The 19641-nt window shown below is 38.6% G+C and overlaps 2 protein-coding genes across 3 annotated transcripts in view; both read left to right on the top strand.

The window, feature by feature from the left end:
• The first annotated feature begins 5090 nt into the window (after positions 1–5090).
• Positions 5091–9197, top strand: rsph3 (radial spoke head 3). Its single transcript, XM_023414969.2, has 8 exons — positions 5091–5313; positions 6157–6238; positions 6342–6483; positions 6570–6715; positions 6876–7079; positions 8052–8214; positions 8398–8484; positions 9031–9197. Exons 1-8 carry the CDS (start codon positions 5204–5206, stop codon positions 9108–9110), a joined length of 1014 nt encoding a protein of 337 aa, XP_023270737.1. The 5' UTR covers positions 5091–5203; the 3' UTR covers positions 9111–9197.
• A 3043-nt stretch (positions 9198–12240) lies between these two features.
• ezrb (ezrin b) overlaps positions 12241–19641 on the top strand; it is a 30449-nt gene continuing 23048 nt past the window's right edge. The window contains exons 1-2 of one of the 2 annotated variants that reach the window (XM_023415088.2): positions 12241–12352; positions 14048–14169. In XM_023415088.2, coding sequence (XP_023270856.1) covers positions 14158–14169 — 12 coding nt within the window. In that variant the 5' untranslated portion in view covers positions 12241–12352; positions 14048–14157. Of the gene's footprint in view, positions 12353–13963; positions 14170–19641 lie in introns of those variants that run through there. The other variant, XM_023415087.2, reaches the window with a different exon arrangement.

The raw sequence follows: 19641 nt of genomic DNA, 5'->3' as shown, positions 1-19641 counted from the left end.
TCTTCTTTCTCTGTGTCTGTTAGACCTTTTAGAAAGCTAATCTGGTTTAACTTCTCTTTGCTGGATGTGTTGCATAACAGAGGCTAACAGGCCTCATTGAGAGAACAGCATGTTCTGGCACATATGCTAAAACAGAAGGAAACCAGACGTGGTCACATGGACGGATTTGGTTTTTCTCTGAATTGCTGTTCTTGTCTCTGGCTGCAAGATGAGTTGATGCCACCTCGTCTTCCTTCCTCTCTTGAAGTATTTTAGCACCCCATTTCCTTACTCAACAAGCTGAGTTAATTCATCCAAAGATTTCAACGAGATTGACACTGAGCCAGATTAGGCAACAATCAATGGTTAATTTGAAGATGACAAACTCTGATAATGCTCATCTTAAAGAATCAATTACACATGGTAGGTACAAAGAAAGCAGCATCTGTAATTTAGAGATCCATTTCAGAAGGTCAACAGGAATGACATTTGACATTTGTTGCACTGTACTCACTGTCATTATGTATGGGGGTGGGGGTGGGGGACATAAAACAGGAAGATCTTACAATACAAGCAACACAACACCACCGCAACTTTAATTAGCACCTCTCAGTCACAATGTCAGCAAGAATAAAAAAAGGTGCCAGTTTCTTAAAGTTACTATTCATTGCAGTTATGTTGTGATAAAGTGCATTGTGTCGGAGAGATATTGCTTTCATCATGTTTCACCCTCTGACATTCATTAATGCGTAGATGTCACATGATTTATCCAATCATTAGTAGAAGTACTAGAAAGTAGCATCAGGTCAGCAGCTTGCATTGTGGTCTGTTTTGTTACCTCTGCTGGGTCAAAAATGTGAAAGTATGACACTTGTAAATCCTACACTCAGGAGCCGTGAATCAGTGCACATTGCATGTTGATGCTGTTTTGTTTTTGTTCTTGTTTTTATCTGCAAAGAAATGTTAACACTGTTATCAAACAACAGGATCTGAAGGAGCTTGAGTCAACAGCTCGTATCTGTGATATATCTAACCTACTGCATCTATCTGTTGACATACCTTTGCCCAAACATGGAGTTTGTGTTGCAGGTAATTTCCAATCTGCAACTTTAACTCTGAGGAAATTTGAATGTCTGATTTATTAGTGAACTCTTGCGGAAGCCAGAACTCTGGAGACCAAAGATAACAATGCTTTTTAAAGTGAGAGTTTCTTAATTGTTTTAATTTACCTTCTATGTTTACATCAATGCTATATTTTTATTATCATGCTTTGTTATGTGTGTTATATTTAACTACAGGAGCAACTAATAATAATAATAGTATAATAATTAATTAATTATTTTCTTGATTAACTGGTGACATGTTTGGTATGAAAAAACAGGGAACAAGACGGAGAGTCTACAGCCGTGCTAGCTGCTCTGATGGGCTGGACTTTGGCACAGCAGTACCTTGGGCTAAATGCTAACCTCAGCATGCTAACAGGCTCACAATGACAGCCTTAACTTGCTGATGTTTAGCAGGTGTCATGTCTACCACATTCACCATCACCAAAGTTTTTACAGTAGCTCGGGATCACCAGAGTTAGTGAGATTCACTCTCTGGAAACTGATCAGTATCACACTTCATGGCAACCCTTGTATGAAGAGAAGCAGCGTTTCCGTTTGGACCAAAGTGTTGGACCCACTGACAAAACTATTAGACTGACATTACCATCCCTGAAAAATAGCAGCTTCCAAGAACATAATTTGATATTTTCATTTGAATTCTACTTTTAATGTCTATCTTAGTTTGTACTGTGAGACCTGAAGAACAATTGTGAGTTCATCAACAAACATCCAGCCAGCTGACAGACAGAGTCTCTTTAGCTGTTTTTCATCCATTGTACAGCTCTCATCTGCCGACATTGTTCCTGCTCAGCTCATTGTGACCACTCTGTAATTATGAGAGCGAGAGCATGTCAGTGTTTTCACCGTGAGAAACTCTTCAATAATCAGCGCTGCTCAATGTGAACTGATGTCACAGTACATGCACGTGTCAGGTGTGGATTCTTTAAACAAAGCAGAGAGTATGTTCACCCAGACGATTGGGAGACATCATATAGGGGTTGAATATAATAACGTGGACGCATGTGCGAGCGTAGAATAATGTGTTATTTATTCATAAGCTTATTATCTTCTCTGTTTGTTGAAACACGTGTTATACATGCACTGACTGTACTTAATTCTGAATACCTGGCTGTGCTTTGCACCAAATGAATGAAATAAATCACAAAGCTAAAAGTAAACGTTCATATTTTTCAAGTCTGTCTTAAAACAATACTTTATATTATTATATTATCATACTTAGAAATATACTTTATAAGTACTTTTCCATATTAATAGTAGTATAACAAGAAATAATATATATATATATTATATATATAAATATATAGTAAAAAAAGCTGCTCAATGTGTTTACTTTTGCTGTATTGTTACTACCCCACAGAGGGAGGAATAGTCTTTCAGGCTATAAAAAGTTTTTAAAAAAAATCTCATCACAATTTCAGTATAGGCTTGGTTTTCCAAAATCTTTCAGCCAGATCTCATGGACTTCCTCAGCAGATGTCGTTCACCCAGTTGTTACTGAGATAGTTACGTCGTCATCATATGATCTACAGATGGAATCAGACCTCAGTGAGATAACTTGAATGAATACGAGTTATTATTAGTTATTCATATTGTTTATGAATGTCTCGGCACAAACTCAGCATTGTAAGCTTCACAGAGACAGTTATTTAGGCCTGTTGTATTGGATTGCATTAAACTGTGCAACTGTACCTCTAACTGTGTCCACCCCATTACCATTGTACATTTTAAAATTACTATGTTGCCTGTACTGTATGTTTCTCTTGTCTACAGTAATTGCCTCTGTCTCAACCTCTCCTCTCTAACTGCTTTTTATTACCACCTGTTTACCTCTTACTGTACATGTACATTACTGCTTCACTAAAAGCTACTTTTTCCACTTGACTACCTGTCTGCATTCATTACCACCCAGCTTCCTAATTGTGAGTTGCCTCCTGCTGTTTTAAAAAGGCTGAGCGAGTGAGTCAGCGTGACGACGTGCTGTGGAAGTGTGTTCCTCTACACTGTGTTTACATAAAGTTAGATGTATTGTTATAAGTAGAGTAATTAAGTTTGTGGATGGTGTAAAAGGGAATCAAAGCTACAAGTCTGCAATAAATCCAAAAAAAAAAAAAAAGAGAAAAGAAGATGTAGTGAGTACATTACTGTACTGAAAGAATATGAATGTGTGGATGCATGCCCTGCTGGTTGCATAATCTCATGGCTGGCAGTCAACACTAATGAGGAGAGGCTAACACAGTGGCAAGCAGAACAGTTTTCCCTTCAATAAAGAGTAATGATTTGTGACAGCTGAAGCATAAACGATATAACATGCAGAGAGGAGAGCACATCCCAACCCTTTATGACACAGAGACCTCTACACTCATCTGAATAGACATTAATTATTCTTTTTAAAAAAACATCAGAAGCACATGGCATAACTCCAGCAGGCTCCTCTCCTACAGCTGTGGCTATATTTGGCTGTTTGCGTTATGAATAAAATATAGTTTTCCTGGAAATGTTATATAATAATCATTTGTTTGGCTATTTAAATAGTGTCAGTGTTGCCTGTTATGTAACACAGCAGACATGCTAGTATGCAAAACTGGCATAGTAGTATCATCATGGTAGTAGTAGTCATAGTGGTGGTAGTAGTATATTTGGCTGTTGGTAGTGATTGTACTAATATTAGTAGTGCAGGACCAATAGTGGTAATCAAGGTAGTAGTGGCAGTAGTAGTAGTAGTAGTAGTAATAGTAGAGAGTGGTTATTAAGTTATTATTATTCTTCTTATTATTAAACTTATTATTATGGAAATGTTATACAAGCACCATTTGTTTGGTTGTTTAAATAGATCCATCTGTTATGTAACAAATGAAACATACAAAACAACATGCAAAACGGTGGCATAATCGTCTTTGGAATAAAATGTATGATATGGAAACAAACACAGGTGCCAGTTCAGCCATCACTCTGACCACAGAGCCGTCACCTTTTCATTCAAAGACAGTTCTGTGTAAATTCAGGTACCTTGATTTCTTTTTCTGATACTTTCAGGCTTTTCGTAAAGCTGATAATGCTCTTTGTGGTTAACATCATCGTCAGTCGAGTTTCAGCTTTCCTCTGCTAAATGCCTCCTGCAACCCACATTACTGTGTCACCTGTGAGCAAAACAAATCCAGCGCTGTTTAAGGTGTTAGCCGATGTCAGGCCTGCAGCACAGTCCATAATAACAGTTTGTCTTGTCTTGCAATCATGGTAATATCAGTAGAAATGTCTAAATGGAATATCAGTTTTTAAAATCATTGTTTCACTACGTTTAAGTGAGCATTCAAAGAACAGCACACGTTCAACGTTGTCACCTTTTGACTTATCTGTGCAGGAAGTGGTCTCTGCAGCAATACTCAGAACTTCTCAGTTGTGTTGTAACACGGAACAAGACACTACAGACAGTGAACGTTTTTTCAATAAGCTTCAGCACCCTTGTGAAACTACACTCCGTGTCTGCTGACCATTCTAGTTTTTGTACATTAAAAAAGTTTCTTCATGTGTTATCTGTTCATTCATTCATTCATTCATTTGTTTGTATATTTTGAGAATGAAAAATCATTCTTGACTTTGGAAACATCATTAGAAAAACAGTATCTTTACAAGGTCCATTTAGTAACTATTTTGAAGCTCAAGAAGTCCTTAAAGTAGTCATAAAAATGAGCATCAACACAGCAATATGATGGTATGATGATGGTATGAGAACAGCTACTAAATGACCTTAAGGATTTTGTTTGAGATAGAAATAGATAAAAGTATTATTATTGATATTACTATTAGTGGTCTTATGGCAGTGGTAGCACTTAAATAGCAGCAGCAGCAGCAATAGTAGTAGTAATGGACACACTACTAGTAGTACTAACGGTTCAACGGTTGTAGTTAAAAATAAATGCTTTTAATTTCCAGTTTTTATAGGAAGTGACGTAAGGGCCGTTAGCCTACACTTCCTAGATACGGTTGCTACAGCAGCTTGTTGCTTCCTCTAGTTTGCTTTAGTAGCCTGTCCGCTACCAAACATCAACGTTAACTATCACAACTACAGTGTCTGATGGTTTTCTGACCGTTTCTGACAGATGGCTTTTGTTTCGCACAGCCACAGGGATCCAAACGGAACTTACACCTTCTCCAGTCGCCCCAGACCAGTAGAGAACCGCTCTAAGTACAGAGAGCCTCCGTGTGAACAGTATGTGTCGTCCTGAAACCTGTGTTGTTAGCACTAATGTTGTTTTTGCTAGGTGCTACCGTTGCGTTAGCGGTAATTAAGGCAGTTAGTCACCTAACCCATCCAAATCAGTGTAATGTAGTCTACAAGGAGTGAAATAGCAAGAAAATGCTGGAAACATTTCAAATGATCCTTCTGAAGAAATATTATATCTACGGTGATGTAAAGTAACTAGATAGATAGATAGATAGATAGATAGATAGATAGATAGATAGATAGATAGATAGATAGATACTTTATTTATCCCCTAGGAGAAATTCATGAGTACATTCACTCAAGTACTGCACACTTTCCAGGTACTTATCGTTTACTTGAGTACTTCCACTTCATGGCACTTATTAGTCCATGATATTTATCCAAAAGCTTTTAGCTACAAATGGAATATGATACATTGTTACAGTTAATTAAACCTGTTAAAGTTAAAGTGGTTAAAGTAGTTAGTTAAAATTACCTCCACCAGCTCAGCCAGCTACATAATTAGAGTCATACAATATATAATAATATAAGACTGCATAATGAGTAGTTTGCTACTTTAAGTACAATTTCCTGATAATTCTTTTGTACTTGATTGCAGGAAATTTCACTTTAAATTGTAAATTTTTACACTGTGGTATCATTACTTTTACTAAAAGAAATATTCTCAGTACTTCTTGGCCCACCAGACAGAAGGAAAATTCTTGAAAAATATCTCAAATATTGCCTTATTTCACTACCAAATACTGGCCCATCATGGATAAACAATTCATCTTCGAGGCTAACAAGTGTCAGGATCAGCTGACTTTTCTTTTTGTTTTTACAATGCAGAACACACAGTAATTATGGAAACATTATGTATGACCGTCGCGTTGTCAGAGGAAACACTTACGCTCAACACATCATACCAACTGTAAGTATGAAACATTCATCTTGCTATGCTTCATTGCTGACAGGTTTGCCCTTGTATCCATCACTTTGTCTTAAAAATGTTTTTCATCATGCACCGTTGACAGACAGCTCAGCCAGACCCTGCTGAAATACTCAGACAACAGGAGATCAGGAGGAGAGCCATTGCTCGGAGACGTGCCAGAGAGCATCTCAAACCCAAGACTCCTGAAGCCCTGCAGGGCAGAAAACACATTGATGTTCAAACAGGTTAAGCATTTCTCTTGACAACTTCAGAACTTTTACCTCTTGGAAACCAGAAGCACTTTTTCTCAATACTCTTAACTTATTTTCAGATCTTTATCTTGAAGAATTGAGTGATGTTATAGTGGCAACAGATATTGAATGCCAGACTGAGGCTTTCCTGGATAAACCAGCAACCCCACTCTTCATACCTGCTAAATCTGGCAAAGATGCTGAAACACAGATAGAAGAGGGAGAGGTGGGTAACCAGAGGTCATTTTATAGTAAACATAAACCCAGTGTTGTGGTGTTTAAAAGACATGGGTGATTAGGAGAGAGTCTACAAAAATGTCACTTGGAAATGTTTGTAGGTTTGATCAAATTAAACCCTATGTTTTAACAACTAGTATCCTCTGCAGTTGTTTGACTTTGACAGGGAGGTGCAGCCGATGTTGGAGGTCCTGGTGGGGAAGACAATAGAGCAGTCTCTGCTGGAGGTGATGGAGGAGGAGGAGCTGGCCTGTCTGAGGGCCCAGCAGAGGGCTTTCGAAGAGCTCCGAAATAATGAGCTGGCAGAAGTGCACCGACTTCAGGAGCAGGAGAGACGCCACAGTGAGGAGAAAGTACGCAAATGATAGAAAATAGGAATAAGTTTATCCAGGTCGTGAAAATCAGGAAAAACCAGTGATGCCATGAATGCATCAGTCCTGAACAAACAGCTGGGACAGGGCTGAACGATCTTAACCCAGTGGGCGATGATTTAGACGTCTGAAACCAGACTACTGAAAACTCGTATCCTTAGTTTCTTACTGCAAGACGTGACCCTACGAGAGCACACTGTTATCTGGCCAGGTTAGAAGTGTAATACTTACTTCACAAGAGAGATTTCTGTATTGATGTGTTTTCTCTGTGCTCATCTCTCTGGTGTGAGGAGAGCACTTCTCTCTGTGTGGGGAAAAAGGTCATATCAAGTGCATCAGTCAGATTTTAACAGTAAAAGTTTCAGAAATTTGACAGGTTCTTCTTCTTATGTTGTCAGGGAAACACTGTCGTCATTCAGATCTAATCAAACTTTAACCTCTCAGTCTTCATGATGCAGATAAGCTACGTTTTTGAGCAATTAAATCTTATTAATTTTTAACTTATTAAGCTTAAAAATTTGATTTTTGGTTATCACGTCATAATATTTTATGTAACAGAAAATACTCAGGTTTTTGGGGCTTTATTTACTCAGTAACTATTAGTGAAGCTACTTGTCAATCAAACAGTATTTCCACCTCTAATGATTTCTTTTTCTTTTTTTATGGTGTTCTTTAACTTCTGTTTTTTTAGGTGGTTTCTTTTTATGCAAACTTTCTGTTGTCACAGTCATTAAATGCTATAGTTTTTGAATGCTAGAGACTTTTTTCAAAAAAGGAATCAAACACCAAACATTTCGGACAGCAAATATAACATCTTTGATAAAAAGCACGTAGGGTGAAGTAGTAATGTGTCATATCAGAAGAACTGATCAACCACATCACAAAAAAAGATTATGCTGAAAATAGACCCATAATCTTGTTTTAAACAAAAGAAGTTTTTTTTTCTGATCTCAGGAGCGTAGAATTGCCCAGCAGAAGGAGGTGATGAAGAAAGAAAGAGAGACTGCAGAGAAGATTGCTGCCCGGGCATATACTCAGCAGTACTTGGCTGATCTTCTACCTGCAGTCTTCACCTCACTGAGAAGCCACGGCTACTTTTATGACCCTGTGGAGAAAGGTCAGCTACCCCTTTCTGACACATGAGGACATCACTGCACTCCGCTGACATTTCCACTTCCACAAAAACTCTGATGTGACCTGCGACTAGAAGCCAAATAGATCATCCCATTCATACTCTGTGTGTGAAAGTTTTGATACGGGTGTTTAACTTTTTTTATCATATTTGTGGTTTGATTTCCAGATATTGAGACTGATTTCTTCCCATGGCTGATGGATGAGGTTAACAACAGTTTGGAGAAGAGATACATAGCAAGAGAGATGCTGGACAGTAAGGGAAGATAGTATAATATTTTTTAATTAAGGCACTCCTGTGTTCAATCTGAACATTTATCTAATTTAATGATCTGTATTTTTAAATGTTTGTTCTTTTTTTCTCACTGAGCATTAAACAAACCAAGTGCTGTTCACCACCAAGATCCCACATCAGAACCCATAAACCATAATTGTCTGATGGCAAAATCCAAGATATGGGTCTCCACAGAATATAAACATCTGATCCTGATGTTACAGATTAAGCCAATCTCTTTGTACCTTCTAGAGAGTTCCCTCTAAAAACCAATCATGATTTATATAAATATAACTTTCTTCTAAGTTGTTTCAAGCTAACCAACATGTTCTAGCCGCTGTTATTATCCTTGAGAACTAGGAGGTATTTCACGAGTCCTCCTCCAGGGGTCATCAAGTCATAGACATTGTTGGAGTACCATCTAGTGGCTCTTTACATACATTACAGAGGTCACCATTGTCAGACATACAGTATTGTTCACACAGCAGAATGTGACTGAAACATCTTCATCCTGTCTGTCTGTTTCAGCTGTCATCCATGATGTCACCCAGAAGAGACTGGAGATGTTCAAGGAGCTGGAGACACAACCAGACAAATCTGACATATAGCACTGACAGACTCAGTGGTAATAATTCACTGAGATAAGTCGATGACATTAATCTATTATCAAAAATAAACTTTTGCTGACAAAATTACCATGAGTTATTTCTTTGATAACATGATACCAGTGTATCTGTATTTAGCTGATGGTGAATCATTACAATGACCCTGATACATCAAGGAACATCTGACACCAGCGTAATGATGATTATTCTGTGATCACAAGTTATTTGCTCTTAAAACTTGAAATCAGAATTATGACTCATGATTTGTGGTAAATTGGTAAAATAGTTGAAAATTTAAATGCTGTTTTGTATTATCCATTTTCCACATTTGCACTCTCGTATGTTGCCTATCTAGGATTTCTGTTTATAAAAGTTTATGTAAATCTTCCATGAACTTTGACCTTTACAGTTCCTTCAGTGTTTGAAGCAGTTGGGGTTTTTGCTGCACTTCATGGATGAGGCATTATGAGATATTTTTTCTGAAACATTCGATCACATATTGTGGCCTATATAGGCTTTTGGTGATTTTTTTACTTTTTATTAGTTGCTAGATATTTCATGGCTATAGTCAAACCAGAGCAGTGCGGTTATAGTATTAAATGTGGACATGTTTTATATCTTGAGTCATTCTTAGTTTTCTGAGTCTTTATCATTTGCCTCAGTTTTGTGATAATCCGTCAAAACAGTCTGTTTTCTGTCAGGTATGCAGTACTTTGTACATCTTACGGCTTATCAGAAGGAAGTTCCTGCCTGTTACCAAGTTTTCAGAACACCAGCCAAAGAAAATCTGACCAAAAAAGTTTTATCTAAAAAACCATTTCAGTTATAAAGCAGGTGAGCAACTGTGTTTAGGAACTCTAAATATTTGAAGGACCATTCAAAGTGCTTTCCTGTGACTTTATCTATTTGCATCTGGTATTGCTCTACAAACAGTTCATTCAGGAGCCCTAACAGGCAAATTCAAGAATATTTTGCATTGCTCTGACTGACTCATCTATAATATCTGACTAAACCCAAACAAACAAACAAAAAAACAAGGTTACATAAGTTGATTTCTGTCTTATCATCTTAATTTCTTATTCTTTATAAGGGGTTCTTTGTATAGGCTACTTTAATTGATAAATAAGCCCTCTAATAATGTTGTTTGGTGTTTGGTTTGGCCATATTTTTAACGTATTTTCTCCTTTCAATTGGCTCAAAAACTATTGTAGTTAACGAGGGTATTGTGATGATGATGGCAGTGGTGACAATGGCCAGGATGATAAACGTCATAGCTGGTTAAGTAGTACAAAGTGTCAGGCACGACTGTCACATCACTCTTTGCTTTCGTATTATGGTGAGAAGTAGGTCTAACCTCCGATATATACGGCTCTATTTTAATCCCATCTTCTCATTGGTCAGGTCACCTATGACGCCTCCCCTCTCGCTCGGCGGCGCTTCCTCGGTTCAGTGAAGGGCGGATGACGCTCATTTCCCCTGTGAAATACTGTGCAACAACAAAAAAAAAAGTTTCTGCTGTGATGCCACTGTAAAGGAAAGGTGACAACTCAGTCTTTACACAGCGGATAGATGAGGCTTAAATGTATTTACTCAGTATTATAACAGTCATTGCTCAAATAGCTGCATTCACATTAATTTACTTTCCTCAGCTCAAGTGGCTTACACAAATAAAATAAAAAAAATTTTAACAGATCATTTTCAGGCAAGTACGGCAGCATACAAAATGGATTTGAAAGAAATAAGTAAATACATAATATACACAAAAAACCCCCAATTATATTCAAAGGTGTGATTCAAAGACTTGTAGAATATATAGGATATATGATTAACTTAGGTAGCAGGATATGTACATTACATCCCTGACCTATTGTGTTATCGTATGTGTAATTTGAATGTTATGTCATGTTATGGTTTTTCATGTTTCATTGTCTGTTAAAATCAGAAAATTATAGGCTCATAATAATAATAATAATAATAATGATAGGATTCAAACAATAAAATTCTTAGATGAAGTACACAATGACAAGAAAAAAAAGTATTAAAATAATATTAAATAAATAAACAAATAGGTAATGGGTTTATCCTTCATACCAACAACTTAAAAAATATATACATACAAGTGAAAGAAAATACAAAATAATACATGTACATCATTAAACATGATGTTCATCATTAAACATAATGTGTATGTTTAATGTATAGCCTATCATTAATGTATATCAAACACAGATTGATTTGTGTACCAGTGATTAGCCATAGCCTTTATTTGCTTGAAACAATAGCCATAGTATGTTTTCATATAGGTTGCATCTTCGAATGGTCAGCTGACTTTCATTTTCCTTGTTTTTTTCTAATTCAAATTTTTTATTACTTTTGTCTTTGGTACATGACAGTAGATTGTATCACACTGTGAGACATTTCCTGTTGCTTACAGTACCTGTAACATCAGGGGTATGAACTAAAACAATAAATACAACATTTAAAAAATCAACAAGGAATGACTAGGAAGAATATTCATGCAGCATACAGTATATTAATTACTATTTTACTAATTACTATCCGGAGCCAGCATTCACACTACAGGCCTATCAGTGAGTGTGATATAAGTCCAAAAGAGATCCAAAACTGGTGCCTTACTCTTATCCTGGTAGGTATATACTGATGTGAAGTTATTGTGGAGTTTGCCTGTTCTTTTCATTCTTGGGTGTTTTCCAGTGTCTATGTATTGTCCTGGCAGAAACTGTGATTCCTGCCTCCACCTGATATGTTGTGTTTTGGGTTCTGTCCCCTAATACACATAATATTGGAAATAATGGTAACGTACAGTTTATCAAGTTTGACTTTCATTTTCCATGATAAGGACCCCCAAAAATTATCAAATAAATATCTGATTGTTTTCCTTTTTTTTTTCTTTTTTTTTTTACCTTTGAGAGCTGTTGTGGTGCTAGATTCAAAACTACAAAAGCCCTGCTGTAGGTGGGGGAAAGACCTTCTTCAGTTAAAATGTCCCCTACACAATTATGAAACTATCTTAGGTGTTGTGGTAAAGCCCCTCAAGTGCCCCCTAAAGGTCCCCGGACCCTGTGTTGTAAACCCTCCAGCCTACCGGCGACAGCAGGAACAGGCTCGGTTGGATGTATGAGCGCCATATTGCGCCTGGCTGAACAGAGGGAGGGGAAATCTGCGGCTGCGAGCTTGGGACCGCGGTATAATCATCACCTCGTCTCCCAGCCTCACCAGCTCCGGTAAGACTTTCCCTAAGTGGACCACATGTATGTTGTACTGACCGAAGCTTGCGGCCCAGCGAGCTCCAAGCTGTGCTAAATAAACGTATATGAATATACTTTTCGCACTTTTTCCGCGCACTTTCTGCTGCTCTGCACAAAGGAGACAAATCTCACAACAGGTGTCTGTGGGATTATAGTGAGGATGTGGCTGACTGCAGTAGGCTACAGAGGAAGCTCCTGCACAAAGGGCAACATTATTACAGCCTGAATTAAAGACCCCGAGGTTGAATCTTTAAACAGTTTTACGATTTGTGTTCTTGTGAAATCCTTATCCTCTGTCTGTGTCGTCCAAAGCTTCAAAAGGTGGGATTTTGTCGCTTGCTGGGCTTGACTCGTTTCCCTGTCGCTGTGGGTGTGTACTCACTTCACTCATAACATAGACGCAGCCTTACCGGGGAATATACACTGACAATCAGCACTTTGTTGCATGTTTTTACACTGTAACAGCCTCTAAAGGTGACAGTGTGCGTGGACAGTGTTATTGACTGTTGATGGTTACCTGTATTTTTATTCAACACTGTTTCTGTGTATTTAATAAGCGATACAGATTAACTGGCTTTCGTCAACCTGAATTGGGGTGTGCGTTTGTTTAGAAATGAAGACGTCAAAAGAAAAGGCTAAAACAGAACAGGGTGGGGACTATAACTTTATCATCGCTAGTGGGTGAGGCATGTTGAGTACCATATTTAACCTGCCTGGTGCCTGGATGATTCAATTGTGTCAAGGTGAAACAAAAATATAGGGTTTTCCGGTGCCAAATTTCACAATAAAACTATCATTAAGTAACACAACAAAGGGGCTGGGCTGTAATACACACCCTTAAAATCAAAGTAATAGGCTGTCTGAATATTGAGCAATATTGAGCACCTCAGATGTAAGGATTTACTTTGATTCTTTGTTTTGTATTTGTATTTGTTTTTGAGTATGGGTCAGACAAAACAAATTGAGGACGATTGTGACTGAGCGACAACTCATTCTGATTCTGAAAATTTGCACTATAAATGACAGAGTTAAGTTGAGTGTATTCATTCTGTTTTGAGTACATGTCGAACATACAAAAAACAGGTTTTGTATGGGCATGAATGCACACATTCATACTTATATACAGCGTGCCATGAAGAACAGACTGGTTTGGGAGCAAATGGAGGCCCTACCCACTGTTAGTATGGTGTTCCTAATAAAGTGTTCACTGAGTGCATGTAAGTAAAGCCGCACCGAAGAACAAAGACAACAAAATATACTCATTAGAAGAATAGTTAAACAAAGATATAAAAGAAAAAATGAAAACTATTGATGGTGTACAATTTGTCTAAACCTACCTAACAATCATTTGCTAAAAATTATCAATTGACTTTTTTCCAGGAAATCCAAAGTCTTTAGCCCAAAGGAAGAACATAATCAGTTACTTAAGATATATATTAAGTGATATTGTGAAAACAGAAGACACCCTGAATTATTGGACTCGACCAGACTCGTGCTCTTATTTTGAAGGTTAGTCAGGTCAAGTTCCTGTGCTACCTGCTGTCAGCTTGTTGGTTTTTCGCGGTGATTCATCCTGATGACTGTCGCCTGCAGGAGTGCCGAGCTGCTCTCGCCGGGTTTAAGTAACTCAGAAGTGGCTGAAACTCGTTTCTCCTCTTTTTCTGTTTTCAGAAAGACACCGCGAGACGCACAGCCACACGGAGCACAGGTCTCTTCTCTGGAAACTTCTTCTTTTTTTAATTTAACAGCTCCTCGCACAGAGCCAGGAAAAGAACAGAAAAATGCCTAAAGCGGTAAGAAGCATTTGGTTTATTGATATTTTCACTCATTGCTTGTTGTATCACTCCTTTAAAAGTTGTTGACTGAAACATGTCAAGGGGCGTTAATGGAGGATTAACTTCCCTAAATTCTGTGTATTTATTTACACTTATAGAACTGTATCACCTTTTTCACATTAATCCAGCTTAGACTGAGTTAAGAGTACTTTTTTTGGTAAACTTAAATATGTGGTACAGTGAATGGTAACGTTAATATACTCTTGTAACACTGATGTCAGAATATATTATTTAGTGTAAAAATGTCATAACTCTGTAAAAGCTTTGGCAGTCTTTGATTCAAAATTGATCTGAGAGGTGATAATTAAATGATCTGACTTCTTTGTTGTTAAGTTGGAGAAAAAAAAAATCTTAAATCACTTCTTGGCAGGGGCGGATTGCCAGTGTTGAAGGGGATACTATCAGTTCCTCAACGTTCAAGCTGAGTGATTATTGTGACCCACTTGACATGTTCAGTTAATTACATTTTTTAACAGGTGGCCTCTTTTAAACTTTCAATGAATGACCCAGAAACACAAAACACTGGGCTTTAAAATGAAAAGAGGAACCTTTACAGACTGAATCAGAAACAGAGCTATAACATTTTTTACATGACCACATATGTAAACTTGAAACTTACAGTACCAGTAAGTATTTGTTAAAGGGGAATGCCGCTCAGATCACACACATTTGGGGTGGGGTGGGTGGGGTGGGGGCATATGTATAGGAACATCACACACTGCAAAGCTAGGAGCAAGAAACACATACAGATATGCATCATTTCTAATGTGTTCACAGTGTAGGTGGACACAGTCACAAGATGCATATCTTTGAAATCATTCTCATTATCTTACACTTGCGCACCATTACATCATAAACAAGGGGGGTGGGAAATCTCTTGTTTTGGTCGGCAGGAGTTTGTGATGAATACAGGGTTGTGTCTGTCATTAGAGGTTATTTTACAGGCTGAAATTTGGGATTGCTCTCCTCTCAATGTTGGGTTCTCATAGTCATTATGGAGACTTGTTAAAAATGTGAAACGGTGACTCAAAGTATTTATGACTTCAGTGGCTTTTCATCATCAGAAAAGCAAAAGGAAGGACACAAAAGACATAATTTGACTAAGTTGTCCTATATATTTTTTTGCCCTCAATTACTCTGGACTCATTATGCCCCACCCCAGCTATTACATACTGCACAGTGGCACATGGCGCAGGTCCCTCCCTCAGATCACTGTTTGGAAAATTCTAGTAGGCGTATAACAGCCTACGTATGTATATTCTACAGTATGAAGGAAAATGTGATGGAAATGAATCAAACATTGACATTTTTTTCAGTGTTGAATACAACTTTTTCCTCTATCCTCTTTTTTCTTTATTTAAAAAAAGTAAGAAAGGAAGTCCAGAGACGCCTGGCTCAAACACACAAATTGCTAAAGTTTACAAGTAACACATTTAAAATGGGGAAAGATTTTAGTCAAAAACAGCCAAAAACAGGAGTCAGGAGTTGCTGCCAGAATCCTGGTCAGATCATGACAGACACATGTGGCTGTTGATCAGAGCAGCGTGTTGTGATGACGGTGACTAAAGCGCAGGTCAGTGTCATAAAGTGTGTTGTTGGTTTGTTTAGAATAGCCTCAGGGTTGTCATGAGCGTCGCCGTGGAAATGACATCATAACTGTCTGATAGCAGCTGCCCAGTTGCCACAAAACCGCCTTTTCAGACGATAATGTCTGACTGTTTTCCTTTCCATGATATCAAAGACTCCCGAGCCTCAAGTTAGATTTTTTTTTTTTTTTTTAATTTTTATATTCTTCAGTTTACAGACTGTTCAGCATGTGGCCTCATGACCGACCCAGCTTTTACAGCATGGCATGAAAGATATGAACAGGACACTAAGTCTGTTTTAATGAAGTTATTCCTTTGATGCTGTTTGCACCAGAAAGTGGTGAGCCCCCTTCTCTCAAATTAATCCCTGCAAATGCTTAGTCTCACACTTTAAGCATTGGTGAGATATGTAAATGAGGGTTTATGTTTTGGCTTCGATGAAAAGTGTAAAATTGGATTTTCAAGTTTGAAGAGTGTCAGTGGCTCAAGCCTGTAGCCAGAACTGGGGAAGGTAGTGGATGGTGGGAGGTCAGGAGACAACTCCCAAAAAGCTACAGTGAGATGAGCCTCATGTTACACACCAACTGTAGCTAACGATTATATTCATTGTTGTTAGAAATAAATTTTCACATTTGACAAGCTGAAATGAGAGAAATTATTTGGCATTTTTCTTTAAAAATGGTAGAACGATTGATTGATTAGCAAAATAGTTTCCTTTAATTCTCTACTGATTGCTGTAGTGTTATGTTAAAGCATTATAAATAAGTGGAAAAGAGATACTTTATCTACAGAGGAGTTGATGTGAGTTAGACATTTGTGGGGGTGAGATAACTGCCATGGACACGATGTTATGGGTTTGAATTCAGCATTGTCATCCTATGTCTTCCCCATTTCTCTCCTGAACTTTTCTGTCATCCTCGGATGGCAACTCTCATCTAATACACAACGCAAATGCATTTCCCTCAAAAAATCTGTAAAACAAGTGATCGGTGTCTTTAAAAGCTGCCTTACATTAGACTGCTGTAGTATTGACAAGTATTAGTCAAGTAACTGTAGTCACCCTGGTAATCAAAGAGCAAAGAGGATAAAAGTGCTAACCAGTCTTAGATTTGATCCCGACTGGCACATTAACAGTCTGAATTATTACAGTTCAGAAACTTGGCATGATATCAAACATTCCACCATGGTGTGTTTGGAAAAGAGAAACTGGTTTTATCCCAGAGGACCAAGATGCCCAGTGGCAGGAGGTTGGACCAGATTTGAGGAGCGGTGAAGACTACTGGTGCTTCAGTGACTCATGTTTCACTTATCTGAATGAAACATTGTCAGAAGTAAAGGATGGCGCTCCTCGACTCTCCCAGAATTCTGTTCCCTTGCGCTCTCAGCCCCATGACACAAACCATTTCAAGGCGTGGTCACAGTCAACATGGATGGGTGTTTCCTTTTCATGTCCAGTCCTATTGTTAGTATTTCTTTCTTTGAATAATTGATAAATCAATCATGTTTGGAAAGCCCTCCAGTCCTGATTGACGAATCCCAAAATGGTCACGAGTCCTTTAATTGTCGTTCTTCAGTTACGTGTGTTTAATGTTTACAGAGCCTGTGGGGACACACACACACACACACACACTGAGAGACACAATAGGCCTTTTCTCTCCATCCTTGTTGTGCTACTGCTCTACACTCAAATGGTAAAAAATTCATTTATGGCTATATTGCTCTCAGACCATTTTCAGTGGCGTCCCCATGGCAACTCGCTTTGCAAAAGACTTTTCTTAAAGCCATGCAAACTATGCAGAGGGTTAAATATTGAATGGTCTTCACTGAAGAATGCAGTACAACCCATTCACAGTTTAACTACTGAAGTGATGACCACCTCATTTCTTTAACCTGACCCGGAGCAGCTCCTTAACCTCACCATTGAAAAGGTGGAAGGAAAGCTATTCGGTTTATGATCATATATGGGCAAGGGTGGTGTTTACTTCCACTTTGGGGACTGAAACTAGGAAATATTTGGCATTCTTGGCAAATGACTTGATTGATTAACTTACAGAATAGTAACCTTTTCTGTCAATGAATCAATGGATTGTCTCAGCTATAAGCTAAGCTATAAGTTGAAATCCCTGTGTCTCTTCGTTTTATGTGTTTGATAAACTGAAAATCTTTGATCTTTGAAACCTCTTCGATTATGCCAGGGATCCTATATGAGTGAGTTGGATATAAATATTGCACATTGTTGATGACGTGTATGTGTGTTATATGAATTTAGATTTTCCTCTGCATTGCCTGCGTTACCATGGAGCTTGTGTTATTGTTGTTATTGTTTCTTGGTTACCAAAGTTTTTAAAGTATTTTTTTTTTTGGGGCTTTTTATGCCTTTATTGGACAGGATAGTAGAGAGACAGGAAATGGGGAGGCAGAGAGGGGGAATGACATGCAGTAAAGGCCGTCCGATGCGGGACTCGAACCGGGGCCAGCTGCAGCGAGGACTGTAGCCTCTACACATGGAGCGCCTGCTTAGACCACTACGCCACACGACGCCCCGGTTACCAAAGTTTTTAACCCTCGACCAAGAGTGTGAAAATGTGTTTATGTGTCATTATGTCAGGTTAGGTTTGGGCTCCAGTGCTCCTGAAGCTAAAATGATTGAGTCACTCACTACAGTAATGACTTGTGAAGCAGGGATTTATATGGTCAAAATGAACGGCTGTACTTTCCTCTGACTAAAATTGCTCATTGTGGAACTCTGGGTCCTTGCCCAGTATATTTTTAGCATATGTGTCATGTTTTCTTTACCTCTGTGAATGGCCTCAGTTTATTGTGAGTTGCTGTTGGAGGACCTCTCTTTGAGATCAGATATCACTCACTCAGTGGTTTCTGTTGGCTCGTCTGCTGCACACATTCACATGTTCCATTCTCTGCCTGTTAGGGTGTGTGTGTGTTTTTTTTTTCCCTTGGTGCTCCATCTGCAACTGCTGTAAAATATAGACTGTGATATTGGGAGAAGCATCCCGAACTGTCAGAGCTGCCTCTACCAATTCACACAATCACTTTTAAACAAGGGAAGTCTCAGAATATCACTTCTGATGCTGTATCGTGGTTGTTTTTGGTGATCAGGCTCCACTAGGATGTAGATGATGATAGCGAGGGACTGCTGGGGCACTGCAGCTGAAAGGGGAGCTTTGTTTTGCTGTGTAAAGTAAATGCAGTGTTTTCCCCCTCCTTCCTCTGCCTTCTAGCTGTGAGTTGAAGCTGGTATAAGTCGCTCTGTTGGACGGTTGATTCCAAAAGTTTAAAATCGTTTGCACATGTGGCACTGGGGCAGAGCTACAAACCCTGAGCTACAAACTCTGAGGCTCTGAGGGTTTCACTCTTTTGAATTCTGTTGGTAAAGTTTGCTCCGTCACAGATCCTGGCTTTTAATCCCCAGGCGAGTCAACTCAGCTAACCTTACTTAACAGCAGCAGACACATGGATGAGAAAATGGGACATCCTTGAATATCCACTGTCTAGACTACTGTGTTCTTACAATATCCTGGACTGCGCAGTGGTGAGGCGCTTCCCATTCAGTGCTGTGATAGGATTTGCCTTCTCTGCGACAGGATTTAAGTCTGTCAGTCAGTTGTTCAGCCTGTGTAGCCTCACAGGACTCGATGGAGCTCCGACTAACCAGACTCTGCTGCAGCCCAGACATTCCCTTTTGCAGCAGGGCTTCATTGAATTTGTTCACCGCTGAGGCTCAGCGCTGCTCACAATGGGCTGGAGTTGAAAGATGTCACTGGAGGGTTGTGTCAGCGCGCTTTCTCTCTCTTCACTCTGTATCCACTAACCTCTTTGTATCATT

Source organism: Seriola lalandi, unplaced genomic scaffold (assembly GCF_002814215.2).
Source record: "Seriola lalandi dorsalis isolate HSWRI2012SDOR001 ecotype SW California unplaced genomic scaffold, Sedor1 jcf7180002054544, whole genome shotgun sequence".
Classification (NCBI taxonomy): Eukaryota; Metazoa; Chordata; class Actinopteri; order Carangiformes; family Carangidae; genus Seriola; species Seriola lalandi.
The sequence above is the reverse complement of the archived record's forward strand: the minus strand, read 5'-3'. Positions and strand labels throughout refer to the sequence as shown.

Coding starts and splice junctions, on each gene's coding strand:
- rsph3 (XM_023414969.2), top strand. CDS start 5,204: ATGGCTTTTGTTTCGCACAGCCACAGGGATCCAAACGGAACTTACACC. Junction 6,484..6,569: donor ACACATTGATGTTCAAACAG/GTTAAGCATTTC, acceptor ACTTATTTTCAG/ATCTTTATCTTGAAGAATTG. Junction 6,716..6,875: donor CACAGATAGAAGAGGGAGAG/GTGGGTAACCAG, acceptor TATCCTCTGCAG/TTGTTTGACTTTGACAGGGA.